The sequence below is a fragment of the Chiloscyllium plagiosum genome, unplaced genomic scaffold, assembly GCF_037043375.1.
Source record: "Chiloscyllium plagiosum isolate Xiang-an unplaced genomic scaffold, Cpla_swu_hap1 HiC_scaffold_2, whole genome shotgun sequence".
NCBI lineage: Eukaryota > Metazoa > Chordata > Chondrichthyes > Orectolobiformes > Hemiscylliidae > Chiloscyllium > Chiloscyllium plagiosum.
This window is the reverse complement of record NW_028270140.1, coordinates 31,776,288-31,795,394: the sequence shown is the minus strand read 5'-3', so window position 1 is coordinate 31,795,394 and position 19,107 is coordinate 31,776,288. Positions and strand designations below refer to the sequence as shown.

Below are 19,107 nucleotides of genomic sequence, written 5' to 3'. Positions count from 1 at the left end.
TTCCACTTACTGTCCTTTCAAGTCTAACAGTGTGGTGAAAGGGTTAAAATTGTGTCCCAATACATGTGTGAATCTAACCGAAAATGGAAGGTGTCGCTTAGTCCCGTGTGAATCTTGTTATACACCTTCCCGTGTGAATCTTCTTATCTGTATGTAACCAGAATGGAATGTGTTTTTTAGCCTTGCTCTGCTGTTCACATGAATGTTTATATCTGGAAAAGGGTATATCAGCTGGAGAAGTCTCCAGTTCGGTGAGTCTGCTCCGGGGTTACGTTTAACCGCCGAGCGTGGGTTGTTGGCAACCGCTCTACAAGAACTGACGGCTCCCAGTTTTGGTAACACGTAGAGTGAGTATAAACCAGACCCGTTGTAAGTACGAGACTGGTTGTGGGGACACTGCGGGGAATAAAACTATATTCTAGCAGACTCGCCTCTTGGCTGTTTGTTCTGTGTCAGACTACTTTCCTGCGAGCCTGGTCCTTGACCTTGAGAATTTTTTTTAAAACATTTTGGCGTAGCCGGCAGGATCAATCGCAATTGAGGAAAGATTTTGATACAGAACAATGTTTTGGAAAAAGGCTAAGAAACCAGAGGAACAAGCTGTGGAGGTCCTGACCGTCCCGGGATGGCATGGGCCGTGGCATGGCGTGGCAGTTTGTTTGAGAAATGGTGGGGGGCGACCGGAGGACTGGGAGGCCGAGGGCGTAGGAACCCCAGGGTCGCTGCTGTCCACCCTTGAGAGGATCCCAGTCCTGCCGAAGAACCCATTGCCTGGGGTACAGCGGAGGATGTGGGCCTGTGCGGCGGCTTGTAGACAACAGTCAGACAAGCGCCAAAAAGCTGAAGCAGAATTAGCCCTCCTGAAACATGAGCAGGGACTCAGTTCGGGAGATGCCTCTATGTTGAGGCAGGAAATTATGAAGTTAAAAGCTGAATTGACAGCATTAACTGAACTAGCAGGACGAACTATTATGTATTTGTCTGCTAAGAAACGGAAAGAGAAAAGGAAGGTCCCTCGAACCCCGGACCCGGTACAAGTACGGGCGTTTGTAGCCCAGTTAAATAACGGGGATCGGTGGGATATCGATCATTGGGATGGGAACATTTGGGGAGATTTAGATGATCAGTACGAAGAGGACCCACCCGTACTCCAAGCTAAACCAGTGGTTAGGAGAAAGCAGGTTCAGAGACGTCTCCCAGTGCAACGGGAGGTAATGTTAGATGAGAAAGGAAACCCTATACGGAATGAACAAGGGGAGGCAATTATGCATGAATTACCGCGGGCCCAGCCTCCCGCAGAATTCTCTGAATTAACGGAAGACTTCACTACCGATGAGGTGCTGTTTATCACCCAGAAAACCCGACGTAATCCTGGGGAGCCGTTAGAGCTATGGCTAATTCGGCTCCTCGAGGAAGGGGGGCAACAAGTGCAGGTAGACTATCAGGATGCTCCCAAGTTTGGTGGATTAGCAAAGGATGCTGCCATAGACCTGGGGTACCGCAACCAAGCCAAGGATATGGTAATAGATCGCAGTATGGGGACCCTATTTGGGATGTATGCCAGGGCAGTGGCCGAACAGTATCCCTTCCCGTCCGATTGGCCCCCCTTGGAAGGAACTTGGACAACGATTAAGGAAGGGGTTCAGAGGCTAACCCGTTTGTGTGTGCGGGATGCCCTGTTGCTGGGAGTGCTGGACGAGGTAGATAACACAAATGTTAGTAGACAGACTAGAGACCATCTAGTGAAGACTGCCCCCCCCCATTATAAACCACTGTTATTAACCATAATGTTGAGTGGACGGGGAGAAACCCTAGGAGATGCCCGTAGTATGATGAGGGAGATGAGTGGTTTGGGGGATTGGGGACCCACAACCCGTGCTTCTCAGGGGGGCACGGAGGGGCGTCGCCCTGAGGCTCGAGCAGGGGGAAAAGTAAACCCTAATCAAGGAAGTAACCAAGGCCCCTCACGGCGTGCTTTGTGGCAAGCTTTGATACGGGCGCAGGTCCCAGCATCGGAGATTGATGGCCTACCTACACCGGAATTAAAAGACTTATGCAGACGAAAGGGACTGAAGGTGTCCCGGGTAGAGACGGAGTCCCGACCCACTATGGAAGACCTAGTGGAATTACTAACACAAAAATGTCAGACACGGGGTCCGGTTGTTAATGAGCCTCGAAGGGGTAGAACTTCCACTTCCCAGCGGTGGGAATCCTCGGAGGACGAGGAGGAGGAGGAGGTACGGCCTCCCCTCCGAGAGTGTTATAAAGTGGATAGGCGTGGCCGGAAACCTAGTAAGAAAGGCAAGAACAAAGAAGGGCGAGGCAAACGTCTTTACCCAGTGCTGTCTGGGGAAGATGAATGGGAGGAACAATAGGAATCGGGCCAAGCCCCAAGGGTTTGCCCACGAACGAGCCAATGGTCAGCAGACGACATTCGACCTCATGTATCATTGACTATCTATTGGCGCAAATCCGTCCAAACCGTTATGGCTCTAGTGGACACAGGGGCGGAGGCCACCTTAATCTATGGGACGCCCCATAAGTTTAAAGGAACCCCAGTCACTCTGGTTGGGCTGGGAGGTAATCTGATTGAAGGAAGAACAGTACAATTGCCCCTAAAGATAGGTACAATGCCCATTAAAACTTATTCAATTATCATTACACCGGTTAGAGAATGGATCCTGGGAATGGACATTCTGGCCGGTTTAACACTTCACCTCCAACAAGGGAAGTTTGAATTTGGAATCACGAAAATGGCTTTGCGCTGTAGGACGGTGTTAGTGGGAAAGGTTAAGATGGACCCCTTCCCCATCCCGATCGCCGATCGCGTAATAAGTCTTAGACAGTATAGGATTCCCGGCGGACATAAAGAAATATCCGCCACAATTAAGGATTATTTGGAAGCGGGAGTGCTTAGGACATGCACCACGGCGTGGAATAACCCCTTATGGCCCGTACATAAAGCCGATGGGTCATGGCGGATGACGGTAGATTATCGGCAACTAAACCGTCACACTCCGGCCTTGACGGCAGCGGTCCCGGATGCCGTCACTATTATAGGACGAATCCAACATCATCCAGGGGTGTGGTACGGAGTAATTGATTTGGCTAATGCCTTCTTCACAATTCCTATTCCCGAAGATAGGCAGGAACAGTTCGCATTCACTTGGGAGGGTAGACAATTCACGTTCACACGACTGCCCCAAGGATATCTGCATAGCCCTACTATCTGCCACCGGATAGTTGCAGAACACTTGGCTGCCTTTAAAGTGCCTGACGAAGTGATGATCTCGCACTATATTGACGATATGATGATACAGGGGACAAGTCAGAAGCAGGTTCAGGAATTGCTGGACCAACTGGTTCAACATATGCGAGGATATGGGTGGGAGATCAACCCAGCCAAAATCCAGGGTCCCTCACAAACGGTAAAATTCTTAGGAATCGTGTGGAACAAGGGGGAAAGGGAAATCACTGCGAAAGCTAAAAATAAGATTCAGGTCTTTGCCGTCCCTCACACCCAGAAGGACGTGCAGCAATTTATTGGGTTATTCGGATTCTGGAGACAGCATATTCCCCATTTAGGACAAATTTTAAAACCTTTGTATCAAGTTACGAGGAAAAAGGCAGCGTTCGAATGGACGGAGGTCCATCAAACTGCATTTGAAATGGCCAAGCAAGCGATACAGCAAGCTGTATCCTTGGGAAAGATACAGTCAGGACCTGTAGAACTGCAAGTCTCAGCACAGGGGGATTATGCCAATTGGAGCTTATGGCAAAAACAGGAAAGGACCCGTAAGCCACTGGGATTTTGGTCCCGAAAATTACCCCCGGCAGGGGAACGGTATACCCCCTTTGAGAAACAGTTATTAGCATGCTACTGGGGCTTGGTGGAAACCGAAGCCCTGACCATTGGACATGAAGTGATCATGAGAACAGCTATCCCTATTCTTCCGTGGGTACTTAGTGACCCCACTACCCACCGAATAGGAACTGCCCAAGAGAGCAGCATCATTAAATGGAAATGGTATGTGTCGGAGAGAGTGCGGACTGGACAGAAAGGAGTGTCAGTCCTACATGAGCAAGTGGCGGAGGCCCCTGAGGAAGGGGAAAAGCGGTTTGAGGTGATTGAATACAAGGAATCACCCGTTAAGATGGGAAAACGGTATGATGAACTGACCCCGGATGAACAAGCCACGGCTTGGTTCGTAGATGGGTCAGCCCAATGGAAAGCGGGACAGCGTAGATGGAAAGCTGCCGCCTTTAACCCAAAACAAGGCACTACCCTAGAAGAATTAGGGGAGGGAAAAAGTAGTCAGTGGGCAGAATTAAAGGCAGTGCATATGGTAGTCATGCAAGCAGGGGTCATGGGAGTTTGTTTGTTCTCTGACTCGTGGTCAGTGGTTAACGGCATGACACAATGGATGCCAACTTGGCAGGCCAATCAGTGGATGATCCAGAATAGGGAAGTGTGGGGTAAACAGTTATGGGAGGATATATGGGAGAAAGCTCAATACCTGGTCATATACATCACCCACGTAGATGCCCATACCTCTCGAAATGATGTGGAAGCTCTACATAACCGATATGTGGATGGTATCGTCCGAACCATGATGGTGCAAAGGGGCACCTCAGTGGACCTAGCTAGATGGGCACACCTTAAGGCTGGGCACTGGGGAGTGCAAGGAACCTTGCACTGGGCTCGAGACCGAGGAATAGATCTTATGGTAGATGATGTTAAGACTGCAGTAAACCAGTGTGAGCAGTGTCAACATCAGCGGCAGGGAGTGCCCCAACACATGATGGGACATATCCATCGGGGGGATGGTCCGGGACAGAGCTGGCAAATGGACTTTGTGGGTCCCCTACCCTCCTCACAAGGATGTAACCACATATGTACAGCTGTGGACACTATGTCTGGGGTTTTGGTAGCCCATCCCTGTCGTCACAACAATCAACAGGCTACCTTGCGATGTTTAGATTTGATTGAACAATTTTATGGATTGCCCATACAGGTCCAGAGTGACAATGGCTCCCATTTCACAGGAAGGGCGGTAAAGCAGTGGTGTCACGATAACCACGTGGAATGGGTTTATCATGTACCCTATCACCCACAAGCTGCGGGACTTATAGAACGAATGAATGGGCTTCTGAAGTCCTCACTACGAAAAGCAGGAGGTTGCAATGACTTAACAGGTTGGAGGAAGCAACTAATTCGGGTGGTGAAACAAATTAATAACCGCCCATTAGGAAATGGGGTAACACCCTTGAATAGGATGATACGAGTATGTGATACCCCAAAGACTCAGCCTATTAAAATGTGGAAGTTCGCTGAGGAAGCTGATATTCCCGTAAGGGCCACGCCGGCTTCGGCTGGACTGGACCTACGAGCACTAACTGCCCAGACTTTGATCCAACAGAAACCTACGGTGATTAAGACCGGGTTAGGGTTGATTTGTCCCCCTGGAACCTATGGGCATATCCTCCCGCGGTCGGGACTGTCACTAAAGGGGATTGATGTGATGGCAGGCGTAATTGACGCAGACTACCAAGGGGAGTTGGGGGTGATCCTGGTCAACATCACCGCTGAACCTTACGTGATACAGAAGGGGGACAGAATAGCGCAATTGGTCATTAAGCCATGTAACCTTACAACGGTGGAAGAGATGGGAGCTCCCGTTACGGTTACTGAGCGTGGGACGGGGGGATTTGGGTCTACTGACACTAAGGGGGCCAAGGTATGGGTGCGCCAGACGACCGGCCCCCCCAGGCCGGCCGAAATCATAGCACAGGGGAAGGACAGTCTGGTCACCATTATGTACCCCGGAGACCCGACCTGGGCAAACGTCCCGGCGAACCAGTGCTACTTACGTGAGACCTAAATAATGTTGTAATTGCTATGCACCCGCAGGCTGACCCTCCGCCTTGAACATGGGGTGGTCATGGGGATTGCGACTCCTATTGGCGATGTTCGCGATCGGATGGCCACTCCAGGGCATCGGTATCACGGCCTGGACGCTGGTACCGGTCGCCCGCCATGAGGTGCGGTGGGAGGCCAGTAGCCAGCGACGGACGCAGGACGACTTTACATGTGAACCCGGTCAGCAGTGCGTTGTTCTGACTCTCACCAGCGACTGTCAATTGTACACGTGTGCACAGTGCTACATGCGCCGGGATGGGGAAAAATATGACATATCGTTCATACCGCCTAATTGCACCCTGGTGGTAAATGCCCAAGTCAAGACGTGTTTGTGGGACCGACGCACCCAGACATGCGGGACAACGGGGACTCATTGGAGCGTCACAGCTCGGGGGGAAGATCTGTGGCTGCGCAATGCCACCGATATTCGGAATCGTCATCGATTCATGTGGTTAATAATGGTACTGCCCTCGACGAACGCCCCGTCTGAGGCGTTATTAAACCCCACGCGGGGCGGGCCAGCACCGAAGAGGGGTGCCACGGGGGGCGTGCGGTCGCATCGAACACAGTTGGCCCCTATTATGTCGACTTGTCAACAGATGGCCCGGGCGGTACTGCACACTGATGTTCATTGGCGGGTACAGTTGCCCCTCATACCCGAGTGTCATACCAAGAGGCGGCGACGAGCGTGGTACGACACCCTGCTGGGAGGCGCAGGAACTGTTATGGGTATCTCGAATGCCATTGACTCTGAGGTAACCCGTACTAAATTATCTAACACGGGACAGGCCACCTCACAAGGACTACATACTATTGGAAGGTGGATGCCATCCGTAATGATGACTCAAGGAGAGACAGCTGAAATAATGATACAATCTCTGCAATGGGAACTGGATGTCTGGGGCGCCACTCAGGAACTGTTTGAGAACATTACGGCTCAGTTAAATTGGACTGCCTGTCATATTCAAATGTTGCATGCTCAAATACAGAAAGAACGCTTTTTGCGTGTGGTAACATCCCCCAATGTACAGGCGTGGAGGGGACTATGGAATGTATCTGAGAAATTGTGGATGATAACCCATCCAGAACGAACATGGTGTAACGCAACTATGTGTAGAGGATACTTTGTTACCATGAATGTAACCCACACTGTTACGGTCTGTCGATATTATGTATTACCAGTGATTACATCTTCTGGATATTATTTTCTGAAGACAAGGGGACAGTGGTTTAGCCCAGATACCAATATTACCTATGATCTGTCCGCTTGTGAACAGACTGATCAGGGGAAAACTTGCCTACTGATGGACAGGTATCGGGACCCTTGCTTGACTAAGGGAACGGCCCTGTGCGAATGGACTGTTGAGACTCCAAGGGACATGATGTGGCAGGTTGGGCCACACACGCTCTGTGTGGCTACCAATAATCCACATCCTATGCTTCCCTCAGCACCGTTCTCGGGATGCCTCTCAAATGTCTATCAGTGGCACTGGCAGAATCACACCTATTTGTTGACCACTTATAGCAGTGCTCGCCACTTTACCAAGGTGCAGTGGAAAGTGCTGAGGAATCCCTGGAACATTTCCCTGGATCGGTTTAAGCGGGCATTGGACCGATCCGAGGAGCTTAAGCAGATATTACGAAAACATCAAACCAATGTCACCAAGGTTACGGTGTCTACCTTTATACATGGACAGGAGGTAGTACATGCTGCCCGTGTAGTGGACGTGGAGTCAGCTCATCATTGGTGGGACATATTGAGTGGTATGTCCTCCACTGCGGGGACATTCCTGTTCCCACCCTTGTCGATCCTGGTAGCGGTCCTGGTGATTTTAACATGCTGTAATGTCCTGACTTGCTTGTATATTTGGCGTGTACGTAGGCGCTTGTTAGAAAGAATACATATGGGCATAATGTAACACATGTATTGGGTCAAGCAGTGGAATGTGGTGTAAAATTATGTCCCAACACATGTGTGAATCATTATGCAACACATGTATTGGGCCAAGCAGTGGAATGTGGTGAAAGGGTTAAAATTGTGTCCCAATACATGTGTGAATCTAACCGAAAATGGAAGGTGTCGCTTAGTCCCGTGTGAATCTTGTTATACACCTTCCCGTGTGAATCTTCTTATCTGTATGTAACCAGAATGGAATGTGTTTTTTAGCCTTGCTCTGCTGTTCACATGAATGTTTATATCTGGAAAAGGGTATATCAGCTGGAGAAGTCTCCAGTTCGGTGAGTCTGCTCCGGGGTTACGTTTAACCGCCGAGCGTGGGTTGTTGGCAACCGCTCTACAAGAACTGACGGCTCCCAGTTTTGGTAACACGTAGAGTGAGTATAAACCAGACCCGTTGTAAGTACGAGACTGGTTGTGGGGACACTGCGGGGAATAAAACTATATTCTAGCAGACTCGCCTCTTGGCTGTTTGTTCTGTGTCAGACTACTTTCCTGCGAGCCTGGTCCTTGACCTTGAGAATTTTTTTTAAAACAAACAGGAGACACACCATTGTTCTGCCGTTCTCACATTCCATCACTTAATCTGATCTATCAACATTTTTCTCCATCAGAACCATACACCCAGTACCCCCACATCCCTACCCCTCAAAACTATAGCATAAATGCTGTCCCCTCCACACTTCACTTCATCTCTGATGAAGGGTCATCCAGACTCAAAACATGAGCTTGCTCTCTCTCCATGGATGCTTTCTCACCCGCTGTGATCTCCAGCATTTATTGTTTTCAGTACAGATTCCAACATCTGCAGTAATTTGCTCCTATATTCTCAAGAGTTGTTTTGACTAACTTTTTTTTTGCTTCGGTTAGACTAAGTGCCTCGATACCATGGTATTAGTAGAGACAGAAACAGAAGCATAGATTCTTTCAGATAATATTAGCTCCAAATATGGGGAGGCGATAGCAAAGTGATATTGTCACCGGACTAGTAATCCCGACATCCAGGTAATACTCTGGGGGACGTGGATTTAAATGAGCAGATAATGGAATTAAAATTCAAATAATCCAGAATTAAAAATCTAATGATGATCACGAAACTTGTCAGTTTTGGAAAAAATTCATCTGGTTCACCAATAGCCTTTAGAGAAGGCATTCTGCCATTCTTAACTGGTCTGGCTACATGTAACCCTATATCCGCAGCAACATGATTGGCTCTTAACTGTCCTCTGAAATGATTGAGCAAGTCACTCAGTTATACAAAAACGAAACTCAATAATGAAATTGGATGGACCAGCAGGTATTGACTGAAACACTGGAAACAATCCACGTCAACAGTGAGGTCATGAAAGCACAACAATGTCTCTACATCCTCAGGAAACTCAGCATGTTCACGAAGACTCTTACCAATTTTTATAGGTGCACCGTACAAAGCATCCTATCTGGATGCAGCACAGCATGGTTTGGCAAATGCTCCTCTCAAGACTGCAAGAAACTACAGACAGACAGTCATGAACACAGCTCAAAACATCTCACTATATGGCATGACAACAATAAATCAAACTCAAACAATAGCAAACTCAACCTATTGAGCAGAGAGATTTGGGAGTGCAGGTCCATTGTACCCCGAAGGTTGCTGCCAGGTGGATAGAGTGGTCAAGAAGGCATATAGTATGCTTGCCTTCATTGGACGGGGGTTTTGAGTATAAGAGCTGGCAAGTCATGTTAACATTGCACAAGATATTGGTTCGGCTGCATTTAGAATACTATGTACAGTTCTGGTCGCCACATTACCAAAAGGATGTGGACGCTTTGGAGAGGGTGCAGAGGATGTTGCCTGGTATGGAAGGTGCTAGCTACGAAGAAAGGTTGAGTAGGTTAGGTTTATTTTCATTAGAAAAAAGGAGATTGAGGGGGGACCTGATTGAAGTTTACAAAATAATGAAGGGTATAGAGACAAGCTTTTTCCCAAGGTGAAGGATTCAATAACGAGAGATCACGCTTTCAAGGTGAGAGGTGGAAAGTACTTCACAAAAGGGTGGTGGGCATTTGGAACGTAGAGGTAGTAGAGGTGGGCATAGAGGTGGTAGAGGCAGGCACGGTAGATTCGTTTAAGATGCGTCTGGAGAAATGCATGAGTAGATGGGGAGCAGAGGGATGCAAATGCTTATGAATTGACCGACAGGTTTAGACAGTACATTTGGATCGGCTCAGGCTTGGAGAGCCGAAGGGCCTGTTCCTGGGCTGTAAATTTTCTTTGTTCTATTTGATCCTGCCAAATCCTCCTTACCAACATCTGGAGGCCTGTGCTGTCTCACAGACTGGTCAAGAAAGAGCCTAACATGGTCACACTCTCAGAATCATACTTTACAGACAGTGTCCCATATACCACTGTCACCAGCCCTGGCTATGTTCTGTCCCACCCGCAGGACAGACGCAGCAAAGGTGGCAGCAGAGTGGCACACAGTGGCTGGAAGTTGCCCTAGCAGTCTTTAAATATTGAGTCCAGTCCCCACATGATCTCATGGCATCAGGTCAAAGGTGGGCAAGAAAACTCTGACAACCAAGCAAACCTAAATATGAGGTGAAAGTGAGGACAACAGATGATGGAGAATAGAGTCAAGGTTGTGGTGCTGGAAAAGCACAGCAGGTCAGGCAGCATCACCTGAGACTCCTGCTCCTAAATATAAGGTGTCAGCCTGAAGCTACAAACAGGAGTACTTGAATTGACCATGCAAAATTGTCCATAGTGTTAGGTGCATTATTCAGCGGGAAATGGGTCTGGATGGATTACTCTTCGGAAGGTCAGTGCGGACTTGTTGGGTCGAAGGGCCTGTTTCCACACTGTAGGGAATTCAATCTAATCTAATCAAACAGCATAGATAGATGTTTGAACAGCAAAATGAATTAAGGGCTATGGTGATCAGGTGGATAAGTGGAGCTGAGTCCACGAGAAGATCAGCCATGATCTTACTGAGTGATGGAGCAGGCACATCGAGCCAAATGGCCTACTCCTGCTCCAAGTTGTTATGTTCCTATAAGCAGCAAGTGATAGACAGAGCTAAGCAATCCGACAACCAACCGGTCAGATCTAAGCTCTGCGGTCCTGCCACCTCCAGTCATAAATGGAGGTGGATAATTAATCAACTCACCGAAGGAGATGGCTCCACAAATATTTCATGCTCGATGATGACAGAGCCCAGCACATCAGCACAAAAGATAAGGCTGAAGCATGTGCAACAACTTTCATTCAGAAGTGCCAAGTAGTTGACTTATTTCGGCCTCCTCTAGAAGTCCCCAGCATCACAGATGCCAAGCTTCAGTCAGTTCAATTCACTCCACATGATACCAAGAAACGGTTGAAGGCAATGGATACTGAAAAAGCATTCAGCACTGACCACACTTTGGCAATAGGAGTGAACTCGTCACTCGAGCCAAGCTGTTCCAGCACAATTGCAACACTGGCATCTACCCGACAATGTTTTACCCAGGTAAAAGCAGGACAAATTCAATCTGACCAATTACCACCTTCCAGTCTACTCTCCATCATCAATACAATGATGCATTGCTGCAATAATATAGCATAATAGGCCAGTATTATAGATCGCCGAGTGCTGAGAGGTAAAAGTCCAACATGTGCCAATTCTAATTTGTGCAGATGTTGATGAAAATTCAGACTTAACATGTTCCTCTAGGATAAGGAAATTTATTTTTCCTTGAGATTAGCATTGGGAGTCAAGGAGAGGCCCTTTACGAATATTTGTTTCATTTTTGGTATATTGCAAATTCAGTTACACCATTAATGTTGGAAATATTGTATACATTTTAACAATTCTCAGTGAATTACAGTATATAAAGGGAGTGCTGGGGATCTGAGGTATAGCCTACACTGCGTTCAATAAACTTGATGAAATAACTCTTCTTACATTACTCAAGACAATTAATGAAAATGAAACTTCGTCATGTCTAATCTTTGTAGATCAACCTTGATTAATGGTATCCTACAGATATCATTTCAGAGCTCAAAACAACATAAAAGCCACTGTATTGCGCAAGTGTTTGATCTTTTCTCTCCCTATACTTATCCTTCAGATGTTTAATACGTATTGCCAACCATGTATTTAACCAGTTCACCTTAAAGGTGTTTCCCTCAACCTAGAATTAGTCCCTTTCATTACAAACCTCTTCACATTCACTAACATTGCAAATCAAAGGTGAACAGCAAAGATTTAGATGACAAGATACCACCAATATTCAAAAGAATGTGACAAAAAGCCAAGACAAATGGAATTATAATGTTTTGGTGATGTTCAGCTGGACGTCTAAAAAGTGGATGTAAGAAAATATTTAATGCTTTTAATAAATGATCAGAAATGTGGTTTCTTCTACTCTGTCCACATTTGTTAGACTTGTTCTGTGACTAGAGAATTGTTGACATTTTAGTGTTTGAGGAGAAGCAGTGTCAGATAGAGTTCAAAGTGGAGAGGTATGAGGTCATCAGCTTTGGTACCACAAACAATAGGTCAAAGTGTTCAGCGGACACAGTAATATAATGGGAATGTCACTGGAGTTGTAAATCTTGGCTAATACTTGGAGAGACCTGGGTTCTAATCCCACAATGCCAGTTGGTGGAATTTAAAGCTGGAATTGAATGGTGATGGTGGCCAGGTGTTGAAACTTACATTTTTTGTGTTGTTTCAGTTGGACTTTAGAAGGTTTTCTGCCGCAAAGATTTCTTGTCATAGATTGTTATACTTGCTCCATCAATTACCTACGATGCCTCAACAACATCCCTCTCACACAATCCTAACCTCATTTTACATTCCTGGAACTCAGTGGATAATCTGGAACTGACTGACATTCCCAGTGCTAGTGTCCTCTGTATTAACCAAACGTACGCCCAGACAAGTACAAGTGAGTCCAGAGGTGCCCTGCACAGTTCCTGGTATTTGCCCCAAACATGACAGACAAGGGAAATTTCATGCCAAGCTTTGCAGGCAGGGACCTGGAGCTCCTGCTGGATGGGGTGGTGCAAAGGTGGGATGTCGTCTTCTCCCAGGACCAGCAGAGGAGGCTTGAACCCCAGACCATGCTGGCCTGGTCTAATTTTGCCACTCGGATCAGTGTAGTTTCAGTTGCCGAGAGGAGCAAGCAGTGATGTAGGAAGATTATCAATGACCTTTGCGAGTGTAAGTGCCACTATCTTCTCTCTCTCATCTATCGCTATCTCTGCTATTGCACCCACCTCTCACCAAGGCTCATGTCTTACCGCTCTCACTAGTGCCTGGCAGCATCTTCCCCCTCTCACTCTCATTCACCCCAATACCCTCTCGCCAAGGCACCACTAACATCCCTGGCACCCTCTCCATTGCCAACTCACTCACTTTGGATGCCTCCCCACCTGCACTGAATGTAACAGCTGTGCCACCCACTTGCATCTCCTTAATACCTACTTGTCCTTCATTCCATGAGGTAAACAAGGCAGAGAGAGTCAAGACGTGTGGGGTGTTGCCTAACATTTGGCTCCTCGCTCCTAATGTGGAGAGGATCCGGACGCTGACTGCCTTGAGCAGCTGACTGACCACCTCCAAGCTATTATCACTGGCTGCCCTGGACTTACTGCACTGAGCAAAGACTATGCCCTTGACTTAACTGCTAATAATACAATAAATCCTGGCTTTGTGTTTGAGCTAAATGACAAGGCAGTACAGCAATGCTAAGAGTCTGCTATCTCTGGTTGAGGGGTTAAAGAACAAACAGGCAAGCCAAGGTAGTGCAAGACAGGGATACCTTGAGCACCCAGGCAGGCTCAGAATGAGGGAGTGCTATGACAGCAAGTGAACAAAATCCACTGTTTTGCACAGACTTGCAGGTTGGCCCAGCCTGAGCTGGGTGCATATCCCTGAGCAGACAGTGTCCTTCCTACAGCATTGCCATGATATTGGCTGGTGTAGCCTGAAGTACAGCACTGACGTTCTTTGGAGAAGTCAGTGAGCTGAAGCGCTCTGACTTCCGTGTCAAGAATTCTCAGCATTAGGTTTGTTTGGCATGTCTGCTTTTAGTGAAAATATGATACATGAAAGATGGAGCGAGTTGCTCCCAGTGTCAAGCTTGGCTTCACCAATTCCACCATGGCCCACATCGTTCAGACCCTTTGAAGATTCCACCCCATGAAGCTATGGTTGATTGTCATATAAAGTCATTGGGTTCACTAATGCCTTTTAAGAAAGGAAATTCTTCACAAATATCTTAATGGAGGCCATCCTTACCTAGCCTGGCCTCCAGACTCACAGCAATACAGTTGACTTTTAACTACCCTCTGAAATGGCCCAGCAAGCCACTCACTTCAAGCGCTACTAGGGATGGGCAACAAATGTTCCCAGAGCCAACCAGATTACATGAAAAGACAAAACAAAACTTCTCAAGGGCGAGAAGCTGGAGGAGCAGAATCCAAGTACAAAAGCAAAATAAATAGAGAAAACTTGCCGAGAAAGTTCCCTCAAATATGGAAGATTAAGCACCACCAAATATGGAATAGAACTTAAAGTGATTAAAGGATTGATGGAGGTAGATAAGAAATTGTTTCTTCTGGTCGGAGGTAAAGCCTTAAAATTAGTGGCAGGCCATTCAGGGCTGATGTCCTACTTTTTAACACAAAGGATAGTGGAAACATGAAATTGGTAGATCATTACAAAAATGGAAATTGCTGTCGAAACTCAGCAAGTCTGGCAGTATCTGTAGACAGAAAGCAAAGTTAACAATTTGGATGCAGTGACCCTTCTTCAGAACTGCTGAGCTTGTCCAGCAATTTCTTTCAGATTTGCAACATCCGCAGTTCTTTGTTTTATTTTATTGATAAATTGTTGTTGGGCAAGAATATTCAGGGATATGGAACCAACGTGGACAGATGGACGTAAGTTACAGGTTATTGAGTGATGGAACAACTTTCAGAAACGGAATGGCTAATGAAATGCCTGTCAGCATTTTGACAAGCTGGAAGGTTGCCAGTTATGACTTTTTACCAGAGGTTGCTATGGTAATCTACGCACAGCTTAACTTCACAATCATACCATACAGCTTTGCAAGAGGGAAGTGGAGACTGAGGCATCTCCTGAGGCACAGAGTTTCTGGCAGCGTCCAGGCAAAACGCCAGTGCCGAACTGCAGGAAGTGTTCAGCTTATCAAGGAGCTGCATGCGACAGGCAAACTTGGGAAAAACAAGTGGTATCCAGTTAACAGTCATCAACAAATGTATTGAAGCTAACATCATATTTACAGATGATAAAACTGGAAGAAATGGGGGTATGAAAACTGGCATGGGACAGCTCCAGTATCATTCTGGAGTCTCCAGGAATCAGTTATTAATCTGTCATAAGCATCCATAAGAGCAATTATTCGTGCGTTATTTTTCATTTAATTTGTCTGTTGGCTGGTTTTTTTGTTTGAAACAAAATGCGAGCTGAGAGATCTGATTAGGAGGTCGCGTGTTTAAATCTTCAGAACCAGTCCAGCCCAAACTGGCAACCCAAAATTGAGATGGTGAATGAATGCTTGAGTTTGTGGGTAGACTGGAGTTGGCTGTGGGAACACAGAAACCGTTACAGGAGTGGGACTGAGTGTCGGAACAGGATCGAATGGAAACAACATGAGAACATAATACATTTGAGGAACTATCCCCACCCTGCTCCAATTTAGCTGGTTACATTTGAACCATCTATATTAGGCTTTCACTAAAATTAGACAGCATTGCTTGCTTTCAGTTATCTTAGACCATGAGAAAAAATATCACAAGGACTTTACTGCTCATAGGAATAATGGAGTGTAGAAACCTCCAGAAACACACTGAACATTTTCTGTTATTGGTCAGAGCACTGAGTACAGATGTTGGGATCACGTTGCAGCTGTATAGGACATTGGTTAGGCCACTTTTTGAACTCCTGTACTCAATACTCTGACCAATAAAGGAAAGCATACCAAACAGCTTCTTCACTATCCTATCTACCTGTGACTCCATTTTCAAGGAGCTATGAACTTGAACTCCAAAGTCTCTTTGTTCAGCTCCACTCCCAAGGACCTTACCATTAAGCGTAAAAGTCCTGCTAAGTATTGCTTTCCCAAAATGCAGCACCTTGCATTTATCTAAATTAAACTCCATCAGCTTCTCCTCAGCCCATCGGCCCATCTGATCAAGATCCCATTGTAATCTGAGTTAACCTTCTTTGCTGTCCACTACACCTCCAATTTTGGTGTCATCTGCAAACTTACTAACTATACCTATTATGCTTCCAGTTGTTGCAAGAAATCTTCATTTATCCTAGGCAGAAACATAGTGCAGGAACAAATTACTGAAGATGCTGGAATCTATACTGAAGATAACAAACACTGGAGACCACAGTGGGTCAGACAGCATCCATGGATAGTTGAGCAAACTAACGATGAGGCTAGATGACTCTTCATCAGAGCTGAAGTAAAGTGTGGAAGGGACAGCATTTATGCTATAGTTTGGAGGGGGTGGGGCTGAGAGATGTTGATAGTTCAGATATGCAGATATGGTAATGTCGAAAATGACTGCAGTTGTTGTTAATGTGAAAAAAAACAGAAAATGCTGGAAATATTCAGCATGTCAGGCAGCATCAGTGGAGAGACAGAAATAAGAGCTCTCCTGAAAAGATATTGACCTGAAACATCAACTCTTTTTCCCTCCTATTACAGATAATTTCATGTTTTAATTTGGAGCAAATTTCGACCTTACGCTGAAGGCAACAACTCACTTGTATTGAGTATGTCCTGCTGAGAAATAAGATCATCCAGAGATTGAGGCTGATACTTTTCCACCCAGAGAAGATTTTTGAAGTTGAATAGGCCAGGGTTGTTTTCCCTGGAGCGTTGGAGGCTGAGGGGTAGCCTTTTAGAGGTTTATAAAATCATGAGGGGCATGGATAGAATAAATAGACAAAGTCTCTTCCTTGAGGTGGAGCAGTCCAGAACTAGAGGCCAATGGTTTAGAGTGGGAGGGGAAAGTTATAGAAGAGTCCTAAGGGGTACCTTTTACACACAAGAGAGTGGTATGTGTATGGAATGAGCTGCCAAAGGAAGTGGTGGAGGCTGGTACAATTGCAACATTTAAGAGGCATTTGGATGGGTATATGAATAGGAAGGGTTTGGAGGGATATGGGCCGGGTGCTGGTAGGTGGGACTAGATTGGGTTGGGATATCTGGTTGGCATGGAAAGAGTTGGACCAACGGGTCTGTTTCCCTGCTGTACGTCTCTATGACTCTATGACTTTCTAAGTTGACCTTACTGTTTAGTAAATGTGGTTACCAGGAAGGAATACTGGCAGAATATTTTTACCTCTTAAATGCTGGCATCTTCATTATTTAAAAGACAGATTTGGTCTTACACACTCGACAGTCAAGATTGTACTTTTTGAAGTATAGTTTGTCTTGTTTGCGGTAACCAATTGATGCATAGTGAGAGCCCACAAACAGCAATGTGATAATAGCCAAACAACCTGTTTTTGGTGATAGTTACTGAGGGATAAATATTAGTCAGGGTAGAAAGGATAAATCTTCTGCTTTTCTTTGAAATAGTGCCACATCAGTGTTTCATACCATCACTGGTATTTTCAAAAAAAAACCTTTGAAGTTGTAAAGTGTCCCAAAGTATGATTATCAGATAGAAATGTAACAATAATACAGCATTAATTGCAACAATGGATCATGAAAACAATATAATGATTTAAACCAGCATAAGAAAATGTTGAGCTGAACTGCAAGGAAGAGATAAATCTTATCTTTATGCACACAGTCACTAACTCTTTGTTGGTCTGATTCCAATCCTATTACGCATACACATCTTCACCTGATTGCATGAAAAGAAATCAACCAAAAACCCAAATGACTTATTTGATGGAGTAACAGTGAGGACAGTCAGGATAAGGTGATTGGTGTTGTGTATTTGGGCTTTCAAAACATTTTTGATAAGATCCCATGTAATATTAATATATTCACAAAATTGGATCATGTAGGATTAAAAGGGCAATGACTCCATGGATACGGTGTTGTCCAGGCAATAGAAAGCAGAGAGTAGCAGTGATGATTGTTGGTCACATTGGGAAGACTTTCAGGGTGATGGGGTGAGATGAAGAGAAATCTTTTCATGCAGAAAATTGTCATAATCTGGAGAATGCTGGCTGAAAAAGCAGTGGGAATTGTTTGAATAATAACATTATGCTCCGAAAGTGAAAAATACAGCAATGGGGAAACAGTGAGAGAAAGTGGACAACTCTTTAAAAGTGATGGCACAGATATGACATACTAAATCCTCTGTGTTGCATCATTCTAAGATGCTATACTGTGAATACATTGACCTTTCAACTAATGGCTCGTGTAGAACAAAAAAAAATTTCAAAACATTACTTACCAATAATAGCATTGGCCTTTTCCATGTAGTTAATCCTAGAATTCCTGAAAGTATCACCTGTAAGGAAAAAGAAATTAGGATTGTTCTCTGGCTCAAATTTCAAAATAAAATCAACGAGGTAATGTGTTGTAAGAAATAAACACTGGACACGCTGTGAAAGCTTTTCATTGGAACATAATCGCAAGATTGTCAAACATCCTAGGGTTAATTTGGGGTGGCACGGTGGCTCAGTGGTTAGCACTGCTGCCTCACAGCACCAGGGTCCCAGGTTTGATTCCAGCCTCGGGCGACTGTCGGTGTGGAGTTTGCATATTCTCCCCGTGTCTGCGTGGGTTTCCTCCGGGTGCTCCGGTTTCCTCCCCCAATCCAAAGATGTGCAGGTCAGGTAAATTGGCCGTGCTAAATTGCCCATAGTGTTAGGTGCATTAGTCAGAGGGAAATGGGTCTGGGTGGGTTACTCTTCAGAGGGTTGGTGTGGACTGGTTGGGCCGTAGGGCCTGTTTCCACACTGTAGGGAATCTAATCTAATCTAATAATTTACACTGCATAAGAAAAAAAAAGTGCTGATTGGGTGACAAATTGACTCTGATTGGTCAAGATGTTGTTATGCAGAGTGGACCAAGCAACTACTATTGTCAAAATTTTGCTTAATTCGAACATGATGCAATTCTTCAACACGCTCCTATTGTTTCCTTTAAAAATGTGGCATTCTTGCATATTTGCTGATAATGCAAGATACATGTCTCTACATTTTGAAATTGTATAAGAAATAGGAACAGGAGTAGACCAGTCTCTTGAGCCTACCCCTCC

The 19,107-nt window shown here is 45.7% G+C and overlaps 1 protein-coding gene across 2 annotated transcripts in view; it reads right to left on the bottom strand.

The window, feature by feature from the left end:
• Positions 1-19,107, bottom strand: part of entrep1 (endosomal transmembrane epsin interactor 1) — a 140,675-nt gene that overhangs the window by 109,832 nt on the left and 11,736 nt on the right. For both annotated transcript variants that reach the window (XM_043716853.2, XM_043716843.2), the window contains exon 2: positions 18,298-18,354. In XM_043716853.2, the coding sequence (XP_043572788.1) occupies positions 18,298-18,354 (57 nt within the window). The remainder of the gene's footprint in view (positions 1-18,297; positions 18,355-19,107) is intronic.